Source organism: Phalacrocorax aristotelis, chromosome 1 (genome assembly GCF_949628215.1).
Source record: "Phalacrocorax aristotelis chromosome 1, bGulAri2.1, whole genome shotgun sequence".
Lineage (NCBI taxonomy): Eukaryota > Metazoa > Chordata > Aves > Suliformes > Phalacrocoracidae > Phalacrocorax > Phalacrocorax aristotelis.
Window position 1 is genome coordinate 71,913,846 of NC_134276.1, and position 13,670 is coordinate 71,927,515.

At 46.3% G+C, this 13,670-nt stretch overlaps 1 protein-coding gene across 1 annotated transcript; it reads right to left on the reverse strand.

Annotated features, from left to right (window-relative positions):
• Positions 1 to 369: 369 nt before the first annotated feature.
• On the reverse strand, positions 370 to 7,521 carry PDCL3 (phosducin like 3). The gene is made up of 6 exons (XM_075092775.1): positions 7,148 to 7,521; positions 5,635 to 5,764; positions 4,857 to 4,947; positions 4,080 to 4,223; positions 3,059 to 3,267; positions 370 to 799 (listed from the first exon to the last, which is right to left on the reverse strand). The coding sequence occupies exons 1-6, from the start codon at positions 7,151 to 7,153 to the stop codon at positions 657 to 659; spliced, it is 723 nt and encodes a 240-aa protein (XP_074948876.1). The 5' UTR covers positions 7,154 to 7,521; the 3' UTR covers positions 370 to 656.
• Between the last annotated feature and the right edge of the window lie 6,149 nt (positions 7,522 to 13,670).

Here is a 13,670-nt window from a genome sequence, read left to right on the forward strand (position 1 = left end):
AGGCAGACTACTGCTGCTAAATGGAAGGGGGTTCTGGACTCAGCAGGTTCCAAGAGATGCTGGCCATCACTAAGGCCTCTCTCAAGTTATCTGGGGTCCCAGCCCATGGCCTCATGCCAGCCCCACTCCACAAAGGACCACACGCCACCTTCACATCATGGGTCACCTCCCCTAACTCTCCATGCAGTCCAGGCTGTTGGACATCCATGCACAATGGGCTAAGAGAAGGCCCAGCTAAGTGGTATAACCAATTGTTTAAGACCAGCTATTTAGATTTGATTTACATAAGCTTGTCAAAACCAGTGCACTTCATATTTCAGATTTTTTTAAGTAGTCAGCAATTTAATAAGAAAATAATAACAAGAGACCTCTGTTTCTACTGATGTCTATATTTTAAAAACTGTCAAGTAATATTTACTCAGACTTCACAATATAAAATGTCTTTCAGAATCTTAAGTGAAGCTGCAATAAGGTTGGTTCGTTGGTTGTTTTTTTTTTGAAGAAACTTTGTTAATTTCTAGAAGTTTCTAGACAAATGGCTGTCTTGAAATACTGCCCTTCTGGGGCTCAGCAAGATCTTGATGAGTGTCTCCAGTGCTCTAGATGGGAACACTGGCTACAAGTGTACTGTATCAATCTTCATGCCAATGCTGGAGTTAGTCATCCTCTGAGTCACTCTCCCCCCTGGCTGGCACACACGCCCTGATTGAGGACATGAGCTGGTCCTGGATCTGCTTCCTGGGGTTCTCCTCGAGGTCTGTCTTGATGGCACCTGACTCCGAAATCTTCCACTCCAATTCTGTGCAGAGCAAAACAGGAGAGCCATGAATGCAGGGGAGCAAATTGGAAAAAGCCCACCCTTGCTTCCCCACCTAACTTCTGTTACCACCCTGCCATCACCAAAACTAGAGCCGTGCTCTATTCCTCCCTCTTCTATTGCAGCCCCAGGTCTCAGCCCCTGCCCTGTCTCCCACACCCACTCCAGCCATATTCCTCCCTTCACGGTCACTAGTGCTGGCACAGGTTTTGGCACAGGGTGCAGAGCTCAGGGTACTGCTCTGCAGCCCACCAGTGGCATCCGTGCTTCCCCTACAACCAGGAGTACAAAAGAGGCAACTGATGCAGAGCAGCAGCTTTAGATGAGGCAGCCCTCCTAGTGGGAGTGAATCTCACCTCCTTCAAGCCATATAAGGGCAGAAAATGGGTTTACACATTTACTGCTGGTGGAGGAATACTGCACGTGCTACAGCTGTTTGCAAATACCAAGCTAATCACAGTCAGAAAAGGCAGGCAATCAATTTGCTGAGGGGCAAAAAAAATTGTAGCAATTCTCTTTACGTATCTGAATTATAGGTATTTATCAGGGATTTACTTTGTAAATGCAGTTCACCTCTTTCCTACTACACCATGCACTGATTATTAGTTCCTTAGCAAGACAGTAAGAGACTCCACCACCAGTAGTAGGCCTATTACTATATGGACCCAAATTGGATTTCTTCCCAGAAGTGGTAGAAAGTCAATATAACACATTGAGTTGAAACCTTTCTCCTAGTCCTGCTGGCAACCCTATCATTAAATCTAATTTCCTTCAGACATTACAGAGTAATGAATACTACCTCACACCTCCTTTCATCTGCAGTGGAAGACACCTAGGCTTAGGGTGGAAGAAAGGAATAAAACAAAGTGCAGAATTTCAGTGCCCAGCTTTCTGTGATGACGGAATGAAGCTGGCTCAGCCACCTTTGGACCCCTCCAAATTTATGTACTAAAATGGGAGAAAGCTAACTCTAACTGTACGTTCTCCTACCAATGCTCACTTCAGTCCATGATTAGTTAATTCCTGAGGTTAGACCTAGCTGTCCTCAAATCAGTGATCTCCTTGGTGAGCTCTTCCCTTTCTGACAGTTGAAGGCAGGAGAGCATTTTCTACAGCTCATGCTCAAGGTAACATGTACACTTCAGGGTTTTAGTTTAAAAAAAAAAAACACAACCAAAACTCTTTGCATCCTATCCCAGTAGAGGCAGTGACATCATTCAGCAGGGTCCTTGAATTGCTGCTTAAGTGTGGTTCACTTCAGATAAAGATGCCCTTAAGTCTGACCTTGGAAAAGCTTGAAGGCATCTGGACCAATATGTCTACTCAGAAAGCTGATGAGCATCCTTTTAACTGAAGTAAAATCCACTAGGTTACATCCGAGTTGCATTTGCCTCCTAAGAGCCTTTTTCACTGCTGACCTCTGCATCCCAAACCAACCATCTCCAAACAGCAGCTTCTACTGAGGAGCCACAGTGCTCTGCGAGACCTGCATCTCCACCCTCATCTCCTGAAGCATGTCATGCTGATGAGGCTGCATGACCCAGCCTGCCTCCAGGCTGCTGAGATGGGCAAGGAGAAATAGGTCTAGGCAAAACCGTTCCCTCCAGGAAAGGTAACAGCCTCTCCCCACAGAGCCCTGTGCCCCTTAAACCACTGAGGCAGGAGCATAACATGCTGCCATCTCCAGGAGATGGCAAGAGGAAAAGGATGTCCGATTTCAAGCTAGCAGCCCCATTTGGGCAAAAGGACAGACTCCCTTTAAATGTTAATAAAGATCAAAGCCTGCATGTGAGGAAAGTAGGACAGACCAATATACACCATTGCCTTGAAAATGAAGCAAGAAGCCCTACAATGCGATAGGCAAGCACCAGTTATCAAGTGCACAAATTTATCAAGTAACCAAGGGCACAGTCAGTCATTCAGGCACAAGAGCCCCAAAGAAAGTGCGTGGGTACTATTTACCCTTTAATGTATTCAGGAAAATTTGTTTCACCCACAGGGTGTGAATACTTGCACACACAAGATAAATATCTATATGTTGGCCTACTCAGCCACTCATTGCTTTTACAAGATAGCCTTAGTCACATGTTCTTGAGCCATAAGGGTGCAAAAAAAAAAAAAGCAAAAACCAAAGTAATATGATTTTTCTGTACCTCCCTTCTCCTCCTAAGCCTCACTTTTCTCATTCCCAGCAAAACAGTTTTGCTTTTCCTTTGGAAGACCAGAGGTGCAGACACTTACCATCCCTTGTCAGGTTCATGCCACCAAATACCAAAGGCCCAATGAACTGAGCTTTGATGTCTCCCTCCAGGTAGACAAATATCGTAGGCAGGTTCTTATCAGGGTAGTTGGGAATGCAGGTTGTAGAGATAGCTTTGATGAATTTCACGTCTCTGAACTTCCTTGCAAGCCCACTCAAATGTTGATTTATTAAGGCACAGAGTGGAATTCTGTGAAGAACAGCAACAGACAAATTAGACAGTAATCTGCTCCAGAAGAAAGGTCAGAAGTATCGGCTCAATGAGTAGCCCTTATGGAAAGACAAATGTACCAGAAGCAACTCCTGAACACTTTTGTTGTCCACTATTCCAGTATTTGAAGGAAGTCAGCATCACCGGTTTTGGTGGGTTGTGGGTTTTTTTGTTTTAAGGAATCAGCAATACAACCTGCCTCTCTGTCATACAAAGAAACTGGTTTACGAAGATATGATATTTACAAATTGCATGAGCAAGGGCAAAACAGAAAGAAAAGCAGCTCCTGCAAGAAAGTATGCAAATGATAATAAAGACCTGTGAGGCAGAGATAACGAACAAAATCAAGTATTTCTAACCCTTTCCAGAAAATTCTAGCAACTTATCAGACCTTTTTGACCAATTTTTCCATCATGCTGACAGGACCAAAAACCTTGTTCCCTCCATTTTTATGCCTCTAGAAACCAGGCTAAAGACACACAGTGATCCTTCTAATGCACAGCCCCTCACACTTTATCCAGAATAATTTCCAAAGCTTGGATATTTCAGTGACAGCAGCTACCTATATGGTGGCTGTACGGTACAACTCACACGGTGCTGTATGATGTATAAAAAAAGCCACTTGATTGTTTCAGCAGTCTTGAGTCAACAGCAATGAAATTACTAGTTCAATTTTTTATTTCTTAGAACTCCAGAATCAGTTCCTTAATTTCCACAATAACTACACAATTGTCTAGAGTATTTCCAGCTATTGACAGTGAAAGGTTTAAAGGTTAGAAACAAATTCTTACCCTTGTTTGTAGAGGTGCAGGACTACCCATATACCTTTTCCAGCTTTTGTAACCTCTTGAACATAATCTTTTCCCGAAATCTCCAAAACTTCCCCAAATTTGTTCTTCATTTGAGCTGCTTTCATTTCTGCTAACCTTTGCTGCCTGAACAGCAAGGAATGGGAAAGAGATCTTGAGAAGAGATACATTTTTTGACTGAACAACATTTAAAGGAGCTTGTTGAACCCTAGCCTTCAGAGACATATTACAAACTTCTTCAAACCCCAGAGCAACAAAAGCAAGGTAGATAATAGATGCTCTTATATTTGCATCACAAGTTAAAACCACAACATGCAAGTTTCATGATGTGCTGCCCCCCTCCCATTTCTGCCCTTAGCAGACACTACTCTACCAAACTAAACGGCAGAATCTGCAAGAGATGGTAGAGATAAAGGGATAATGGAAAAATCAACACTGTAATTATGTAAATCTGCAGCACCTTAATCTCATTCATGTAAAAACTGAGAAATCTTGGAGGTGATTTTCAAAGCTCTCAGAATCCCCAGCCATGCACTCAGCAAGCACACATTATCTCTGCAAAACTAGGTTGTAGATAAAGGACACTGAATTCACACCCAGTTATCCTATTAAAGACACTTAGAAGCTCTATGAGAGACCCGAAACACAGCCCACTTTTTCTATCATCAGGCCTAAAAACATCTTCAACAATATCTGACAGCACGTAAAAGAAAAGACCTCCAATTTTCATTAAAGCTAAATTCTGCATGCTGCTCTGACCTGTACATTTCAATAGCTTTCTCATCTTCCTCATTGAATTCATCTTCATTCTCTTCTAGCTCTTCCAGAGTCATGTCCTCGTAAGTTTTCACTAGAATGGAAGAAACATCAAATTACCGAAAAGCTTGCTCCAGGATTAAAACTCATCAGCTTTTATTAGTCCAACGGAATTTATTTACTTTAAGGACAGATTAACTGTGGGAAATACAGCTTTTTTTGAATTATTATTGTTACTGGACTTTTAGAAAGTATTATGTACTTCAGACACATAGATAGAAAGACAGTGATGTAAAGGACTCGAGATGAAGGCTGCCTAGACTAGCACAGGTGTACCTGCACTAGCTTTCAAGTTTGGTGGCTGCAGCAGAGACATGCCTAACACACACACACGACATGGCAGGGATGCCTGAACAACAGAGAAAAAAACCATACAACAGGTACGTCACGAGACACTTTTACTTGCACATTCACATGGTAGACTCCCTTCACATTGTTTTTATTTCAGTTTTCAAACTTTTAGTTCTATAAGAATATGGAGCTGCCATCAAGAACAAAGCTTTTCTGTACTGGAAGAATCCATGTGTTCAGGAAAGTATGTGTGATACCAATAATCACCCTAGACAAGAAGCAGCTTTGGTATCCCGGACAGACTTGGAAAAGGACACATTGCTTTACAGGCATACAAACGTTACTGCTAGCCATTTCTTTGTACAAGCTTCCCCCAGGAGCCATTACAAGACCTGTCCTGCTGCTTCTGCCCGAGTGGCTGATCACTCACCAAGAGACTTCTGAATGATGGCAAGCTGCTCCTCTTCCTTTGCACGCTCCTGTTCCTCCAAGTTTTCCTTTGGAGGAAGGATACCCTTCTTGCGCAGGATGTCATTCCACTCTGTGTCTTCATTTGGGTCCTAGAACAGAACAAAGAAATGGATAATGTGCATTCAAGGTAAACTTTACCAATTCCACAACTTAACACAGGCAAGTTTTTCAAGAGACACAGAACATGGCTAGAACTGGTAACTGTCTGGATGGCACCAGAAAGTCAGTGTGCATCCTCCTGATGCTGAGGCTTCTTTGCAGCCCCAGACCAGTACCCTGAAGAGTGACTTCATTTTATTCCATCCCACTCACAGCATGTACAGGAGGTCTTAGTGGGGTACAAAAAACTTGAAGCACTGTAACAATCGTTGCAGCCCTCACAAGGTGAAAGGAAAGGGAAGGAAATCAGCTGGGTGACAGGGAAGCACACTAGCCACAGTGCTCACATACAGAGCCTCAGCAGAGCACCAGGCCACCAGATCAGTGGTCGTTGCATTGGGAAGCGCTGGTGAGAAGACACACACGTGCCAGCCTTGCAGACTTAGCTCTGGATATCTTAGTAGATTCAAGTCAGTGTGACTACACAAGTGCTTAGAGAAGCAAGCACAGTCTCTGCCAGGCAAACCCATTGCTAGGGAATCCGATCTAAATGCATGCCTAGGCTGTTCTTGAAAGCTAAAAAGCAATTTTACTGCAAAATCTGCTGCAAAAGTCGCAATAATCCTACAAAACAAGGTTAACAGGCACACATGTATTGAGATACTCAAAAGTTTTTCCAAGTTAACAGCAATTTTATTTTTTTAAATAAATAAAAATTCTGTGATAAGCACTCACAGGCTGATTTAGGTTCCTTCCTGACTTGACCTAAGTTCACTTTGAAAACTGAATATAACACCTACTGCTTTGCTATGGCTTGTATCATACAGCTTACACCAGGTCTCTCCAAGACCCTATCTCTTCTCTAGACCAAAACACAGTACTTCTGGACTACAGGGGGGGAATAAGGGAAGAAAACAAAATAGCACAACAAAAAACACACCAGATTACTTTTTTTTTTCCCCCGACTGTGGTCATTTTTCCCCTCGACACAGCACTTCCCAGCATCTACTGTCGTTTATCAACATACTGATGAAGTGCCTAAAACACCCACCCGCCCATCTGCTTACTACAGTTGTGGAATAAATTCCGTACTTGGAAAAAACCCAACAAACGACCACAAAACCAATGCACGGAGCTTCATAACACGACCGCCACACGACAGACGCCTCCACCCCCCAGAAAGGCGGATGAAACCGGGCTCCCACCCGCCGCCCCCCGGGGCGCTCAGCCGGTGAGGGCGGCCCACAGCTGCGGGCGGGGCCGGAGGCCGCCCCGGTGGCCGCGGCCAAGGCGCGGGGCCCGGGCACGGCCCCGGCTCGCCGTCCGGTGGGGCTCCCCCTGCAACACCGGCCGCACAGGGGCCGGGTGCCCACCTGCATCCTGTCCCCGGGGCCGCGGCCCAGGTCCGGTCAGCGGCGGCGCTGGGCAGGTCCGGTCCCGGCGTGCGCGGCGCGGCCGGAGGAGGCGGCGCTCCTCGGCGGGGTAGGGGCGGCACCGCCGCCGCTTCCCGTACCGCCTAATAAGGCCGGTGCCGGCGGCACGGCGCGGCCTGGGCCTGTGGCAGCTGCCGCGGGGCGGGCGGCGGCGGGGAAGCGCCCCGTTCGGAAAGCAGCGGCGTCAGGGCGCTCCGGCTACATGCGTTCACGGGTTTCAGCTCTTGCTGTGGGGATTTTTTTTCTTCCTCCTTCTGCCCCTCACCCTCAGCATTTCCCGTAACCGCCACTGTGCCGGTTTTCAAAAGGTCCGCGTCCCCCCGCTGCATCTGCGCGGGTCCGGCCCCTGATCCTAACGGGGTGATCCCACTTCCCTTCCCCGGCAGGGAGCCCCGGAACGCACACCGTGAAGAGCAGCGTGATTTACAGAATCACAGAACGGCAGGGGTTGGAAGGGACCTCTGGAGATCACCTTGTCCAACCCCCCCTGCTTGAGCAGGGACATCCAGAGCAGGGGGCACAGGAACGCGTCCAGGCAGGGTTTGAATGTCTCCAGGGAAGGGACTCCACACCCTCCCTGGGCAGCCTGTGCCACTGCGCTGGCACCCTCACAGGGAAGTTTTTCCTCATACTCAGGTGGAACTTCCTATGTTCCAACTTGTGCCCATTGCCCCTTGGCCTGTCGTTGGGCACTATTGAAGAGTCCAGTCCCATCGTCCCAATACCCACCCTTTAGATATTTATAGGTACTTAGGAAATCCCCCCTCAGCCTTCTCTTGTCAGACTGAACAAACCCAAGTCTCTCAGCCTTTCGTCAAAAGGGAGATGCTCCAGCCCCCTGATCATCTTGGTAGCTTTCTGCTGGACTTGCTTGAGCAGTTCCCTGTCCTTCTTAAACCGGGGGGCTCAAAACTGGACACAGTACTCCAAACGTGGCCTTACCAGTGCAGAGTAGAAAGGCAGAATCACCTCCCTTGACCTGCTGGCCACACTGCTTTTAGTGCACCCCAGGATACTGTTGGCCTTCTTGACCACAAGGGCACAGTGCTGTCTGGTCTTCCCCTGCCATGGCCTTCGCTGCTCCCCGTCCCCCTGCTGCAGGCAGGAAGGTGTGGGTGCCTCATGGAGCAAGCCCGGGGGCTGACAGGCACCAGTCCCTTCTGCAAGCAGCCACAGCAGGTGCCAGGTCGTCCCTGGGCCTGCAAGCAGCCAGCCCTGCCTGCCACCCCACAAGGGCTTCTGGATAGGTTTCATATAAAGGTTGTTCATGTAAGTCATGAGGCTGTGTGACCCCAGCAGGGCTCTGTGAGCTGCGGCCCTGCCCAAAGGCCACCTCAGCAGGGCTTTAACGCAAGTATTGTTCATCTGGAGAGGTGCCCCCTACCCTCACACCCCTCAAACCAACATCAGCTGAGAAACAATGCAGGGTGTAAGCCATGGAGGGCAGCGGAATTCCTGCCTCACTTCCAGGCAGCACAGCCTTGCAGCCGGCACAACCTAAGAATCCTTTCCTCATCCTCACTCTATATTGTCACCATCAGAGCTCAGCCAGGTTTGCAGTGCAGCTCTGCTCTTACCTTGCCCCTTTTATAGTTGTTTCAGCAGCACAGCGAGGGATACAAAATCATGTCCTCTAAAAGGAGCCTGCTAAACTTGCCCTGGAAAAGTTACACAGCAGACAGCAAAACAAGGAATTAGATATCAGATGGAAAAACATGTAACATATTCTACAACTTTTGTTTCAGAAGTTAAAAATAAACAGGGATCTACTTCCTAGCATTCCTTTCTCACCTGTGAAGCAATCAGGCAGAGAGAAAGTGCATTTTCTGTGCGTTAGCCATGCTGAAATGAGTTCATGGGCAGCCTTGCAATGTGGTGGGAGAGCTGTGAGCCCCTCTCCTTCTGCCCAGCCCCAGGTCACGTGTCCTTGTTCGACCCCGAGGCTGTGTAGGGCACACAGGGGAGGCAGCGTAGCCGTGACATGTGGGATCCCAACCAGGCAGGGTGCCGAGCTGGGGATGGCCTCATGTCCTCACGCTACTGTAAACCTGAATGTATAAAGCAAACTGGGCACCATCATAGAAACACCCCAAATAAATTGTCCACCATGGGGAACGCTTCCCTGGGAGTGTCCGAATACAGTCAATGAGTTCTGGGACTCTCCTCTGCCTTAGTTTTTCTCTGTAACTCTTCCCTTTCCTCCTCACTGAGTCTTTTTTTGTCTGTTTGTATTTCATATCCTGCTTTATTTTCCACTGGCTTCTCTCCTTTTTCTTTCAAACCTACATTATCTATTCATATCAGACATAATTATCAGTACTTCAAATATTGTTATGATTGGGCCATAGCCCAATTGCAAGAATTACAGGCATTTTTAAAATTATCTGTCCATTTTTATCTTTCATTTTATATTTGAGTCTGCCTTAAAGCACCACTCAAAAAACACTGAGAAGCGAGTCAAGTATGGCAACCCCAATGCATTTGGGATCAACACCTGTCATGGTTTAGCCGGCAGCTCAGCCCCACACAGTCGCTCACTCCCCCACCAGTGGGATGGGGGAGAGAACCAGAAGGGTAACACTTGTGGGTTGAGATAAGAACACTTTAATAATTAAAAAATAAAATTAAAAAAGCAATGGAAAGGAAAACAATGAGAGATACAGAACCTGGGGAGGAGGGGAAGGGGGAATGAACCGCCAAAACAAACCACACATGACACAGCCACCCACCAACCCAACACCGCACCTCCCCAAGCCCCAAACTGCCCCCCCTTCATATACTGGTCACGGTGTCACATGGTATGGATTGAACACCCCATTGGCCAGTCGGGGTCAGCCGCCCCGCTGTGGCCCCGCCCCTCCCAGCCCCCCCCCCCCCCCCCCCCGCCACGCGGCAGAGCGCGGGAAGCTGGAAACGTAGCCGACCCCCACAGTGAGGAGAATTAACCCCTTCTCAGCCAAAACCAGCACAACACCCCATTCCCTGAAAATGGGCACTTCTGCCCTTCCAAAGAATTGAGCAGACCTTGTGCTTTCTTCTCAAAGACACGCAGCAGAGGAGAAAAGGGAAGAGGCCCACTCCCACCTACCCCTCCTTTTACACTCTAAAGCGCAATAAGATAAGATAAAGATGGTCAGCACACCCGCCCAAGAAGGGACAGCCCAGCTCTGAGTCCTCAGAAAAACACCCCCACACAACTTGCCAGCAGGCCTTAGGATTGTGTTTGTTCTGGGCATGCAGAGAAACAACCGTCTCCGCTCCAACAAGGGCCTGAAATGGAAATTCAGAAACCCCATTATAACATGCTATAACATCATGGACATCCCGTTAGCACCCATATACCCTGAGTATGCTGGGGCGCTTACCCTGTGCTAAGTCTGTTTCACTGAAGGGAAGGCACTGCCACCTTTTCTGCCTCTGAATTAAAAGAAATGGATAGCTGCATTTTGAGGGGACATCAGTCCTTATGGTGAGTATTTGGATGCGGGGACGGTGCCCCATGCCCATCTCCCAGGGCCCTGAGGTGGAGGAAGACTCAGCCTCACCATGCTTAGACTAAACATCCTTGTGGGAGAAGTGGCTGTCTGAGTGATAGATGGAGCCACAAATATAGATGATGTGAGACACTTAAATCAGAAAGTAAAGGGCTACAGAGCCTTCTAGAAGGGCAGCATGTGAGCTAAAGTTTTCAGGATCACAGTTTTGGAGTCTTCTACAGGTGCTCCAAAGTCTTTTGGCTCTGACCCACAGTTAGTACCTGGCATGCAGAACCCAATGTTACTGAAAAACGCGGTAAAATCAGAAACAACTCTTTAACACCAATTTAGTATTAAAGAGCAGGCATTCTTTATTCACGGCGCCGGATGCACGGGGGATCGCTCCTTCTAACTTGCATACCTTACACACCTTTCCCATACAATTTATAGATCAAAAATTTACCTATTCATACATATTCATTATTGTCCTTTCTACTGATTGGTACAGACTTGCTCGTTCCACATGTAGATTACTGCGCAAACTCAGTTGTCTTCTTCTATTGTTCTCTTTTGAGTAGGTGGTATTACTTGGGTCGGTGGTCCGTGGGTCGGTGGTCGCAATCTCCCCCTGCCGGAATTACCTTTTACCCTTTTGGCTCTCAGTCCTGGCAATCCTGGCCAGTTTTCTCAGTCCACTACACGAAACTACATTTTGTCATCCTTTTCTGACAGAAGCACATTGTCTATTGTTTCGTTCACATTAATGATTACCTAGGGACTAAAATGCAGATCAAAGAATACACTGATTGTTACACTCTATATTCCCAGACTTAATGTCCAGTTGGATAGGGCTGTGCAAGGAGTATAGCAACATCCATGGTTGGTTAATTCTATCGCTCTGGTTACACCAAGGCTTAGCTGTGGGTGCTAGTTTTGCTGTATGAATGTTTTGTCAGAGCCTGGGCTTTCAGGAGGACCTGCTGGTTTACTAGTCATCTTCAGTGGCTGAAATACTATTCAGACCCATAGCTCTTGCATGTTACGGGTTGGAAACTATTTTGAACACCAGAAAAGAAACACAGAAAGAGAATGAGCAGAGTCTGTACAGTCATTTTTTTAAAAGGTGCTCAGAAATATCCATTTGCCTTAGGTGAGGTTTTTGCCCAAGTGAACTGAAAGGAATGAGGCGAGGACCCTTGGCACCGGAACCACTCTGTTCCCACAGTAGACTCTGAGCCCCATCTGGGCAGAGAGTTACCAGAAGAGGGGGCAGAAGCCCAAATCTTAGGAGCAGCCCCATCACATAGTGGGGCTTGGACATAATGTGAATGAAGCATAACTCTCTCTGCCTAGGAGACGCATAAAGCAATACACAGTTTCCACCCTCCCACCCAAATAAAAATACATAATATTTATAAATCACATTTCCCCTATGTAGTTTTTTTATCAAGCTACATCAGGAAAGGGAGGTCTGCTTTTACACATGCTGTACAGACAGAAATACTCCAGCCAGAGCGGGTGAGATCTGACAATATCACAGTGAGACTGAAATATAGCTGTGGCTCAGCCCTTGGAGATCACCTGACTCTTCCCCCCTCACCCCCCCAGGGAATTTGCTTCTGGACATCTATAATGTATTGCTTCCTTTTCCCCCAAATCAGAGGTTAGAAGGAAGATGAACCACATGTGAGAATGACTCACTAATTGTCCAGGTGACCCACTGATGAGGAGAAGTTGCTAATAAAAGGTTCTGCCCCAGGGGTAGGGGGAATGATGTTTTGTGGTTTATGTGCCTTTGAATGCAGGCTGTAGCAGAGCACAGGCTAGGCAAAAATAAGAATTTTTGAAGGTAATGGGATATATTTATAATGCATAAGGAAAGAATTGGGGTTATGGTGGACTTTATGCTGTTTTGTAAGTTAGCTGCATTTGTAGCATAATATGTCTCTAATGTGATTGATCAGAGTACGAAAATTATTGTCTGATAATGTGGATAAAGAGTTACAGTTTAGTTTGCTTGGATTTTATTATGGGCTGGGATTTTTTTGTTCCCCTCTCCCAAATCTTATTCTGATTTTTCTTAAATATTTAAATCTCTTTTTAAAGACTATGCAAAACCCTTCCACATGTTAATCTAATGATGAATGTTCTTGTATATTACAAACAGCTGTGCTGGAAGCTAACTGTCCTATTTACTCATAGATTAGAAATGTTATTTAAATGAGTATTTTGCCACTCCAATTGTAAGAGTACTCTAACTGGGCTGAATTTCCTTAATCTTGAATAAGTAGACAGTAATTTCTGTTCTTCAGTCTGCATTGTGCTGTCCAAGTCAATTATTCCTTTTCTTGGTGCAGAACACCTCTAGTGCTCTTACAGCAGCCAGAGAATATCCCTTGGGGCATCAGTTTAGAACTTTGTATAAAAACATCTTGGAGTATTTTGGGTATAAGATGCTGTGGGCTGCAGGAATTGTTCAATTGTTATATTTAAAATGAAAGATCTAACTTGATAATGGAAGAAGATAGAATACAGATTCCTCTTGGAAGAAAAGGCAGGCTTGGCTTCAAGTTAGCTTTGAGGTAACGATGTTATAGTGTTTAAGAAAATCTTAGCGAAGACCCTCTGTGCCTCAACCCCAGATATCTTCCAAGGAAGCAGGAAAAGTCTGTCTCCTTTCGAGCTCTTCATATCTATTTCAGTAAGCCTTTCCTGGCAGGTTGTCAGACCACTCTGGTTTTTACAACAAGGTCACTCTCCTGAAACGTAGGCTGTAAAAGAGTAGCAGTAGTTAAAGTCTTAGCTCTTCTCTTAATGAACTGTAGTATGTGGCTCACTCTTTCCTCATAAAAGAGCAAGATTTTTTCTTGGTGTGGAAGAACAGAAATTATAACCTTGTTGTTGTCTCCTCTTGCTATCAGTTAGCTGTAGCTGAAGTGCCTGGGTACTCTGAAAACCGCCAACCCTTTGTCTCCTCACCTGTCAGA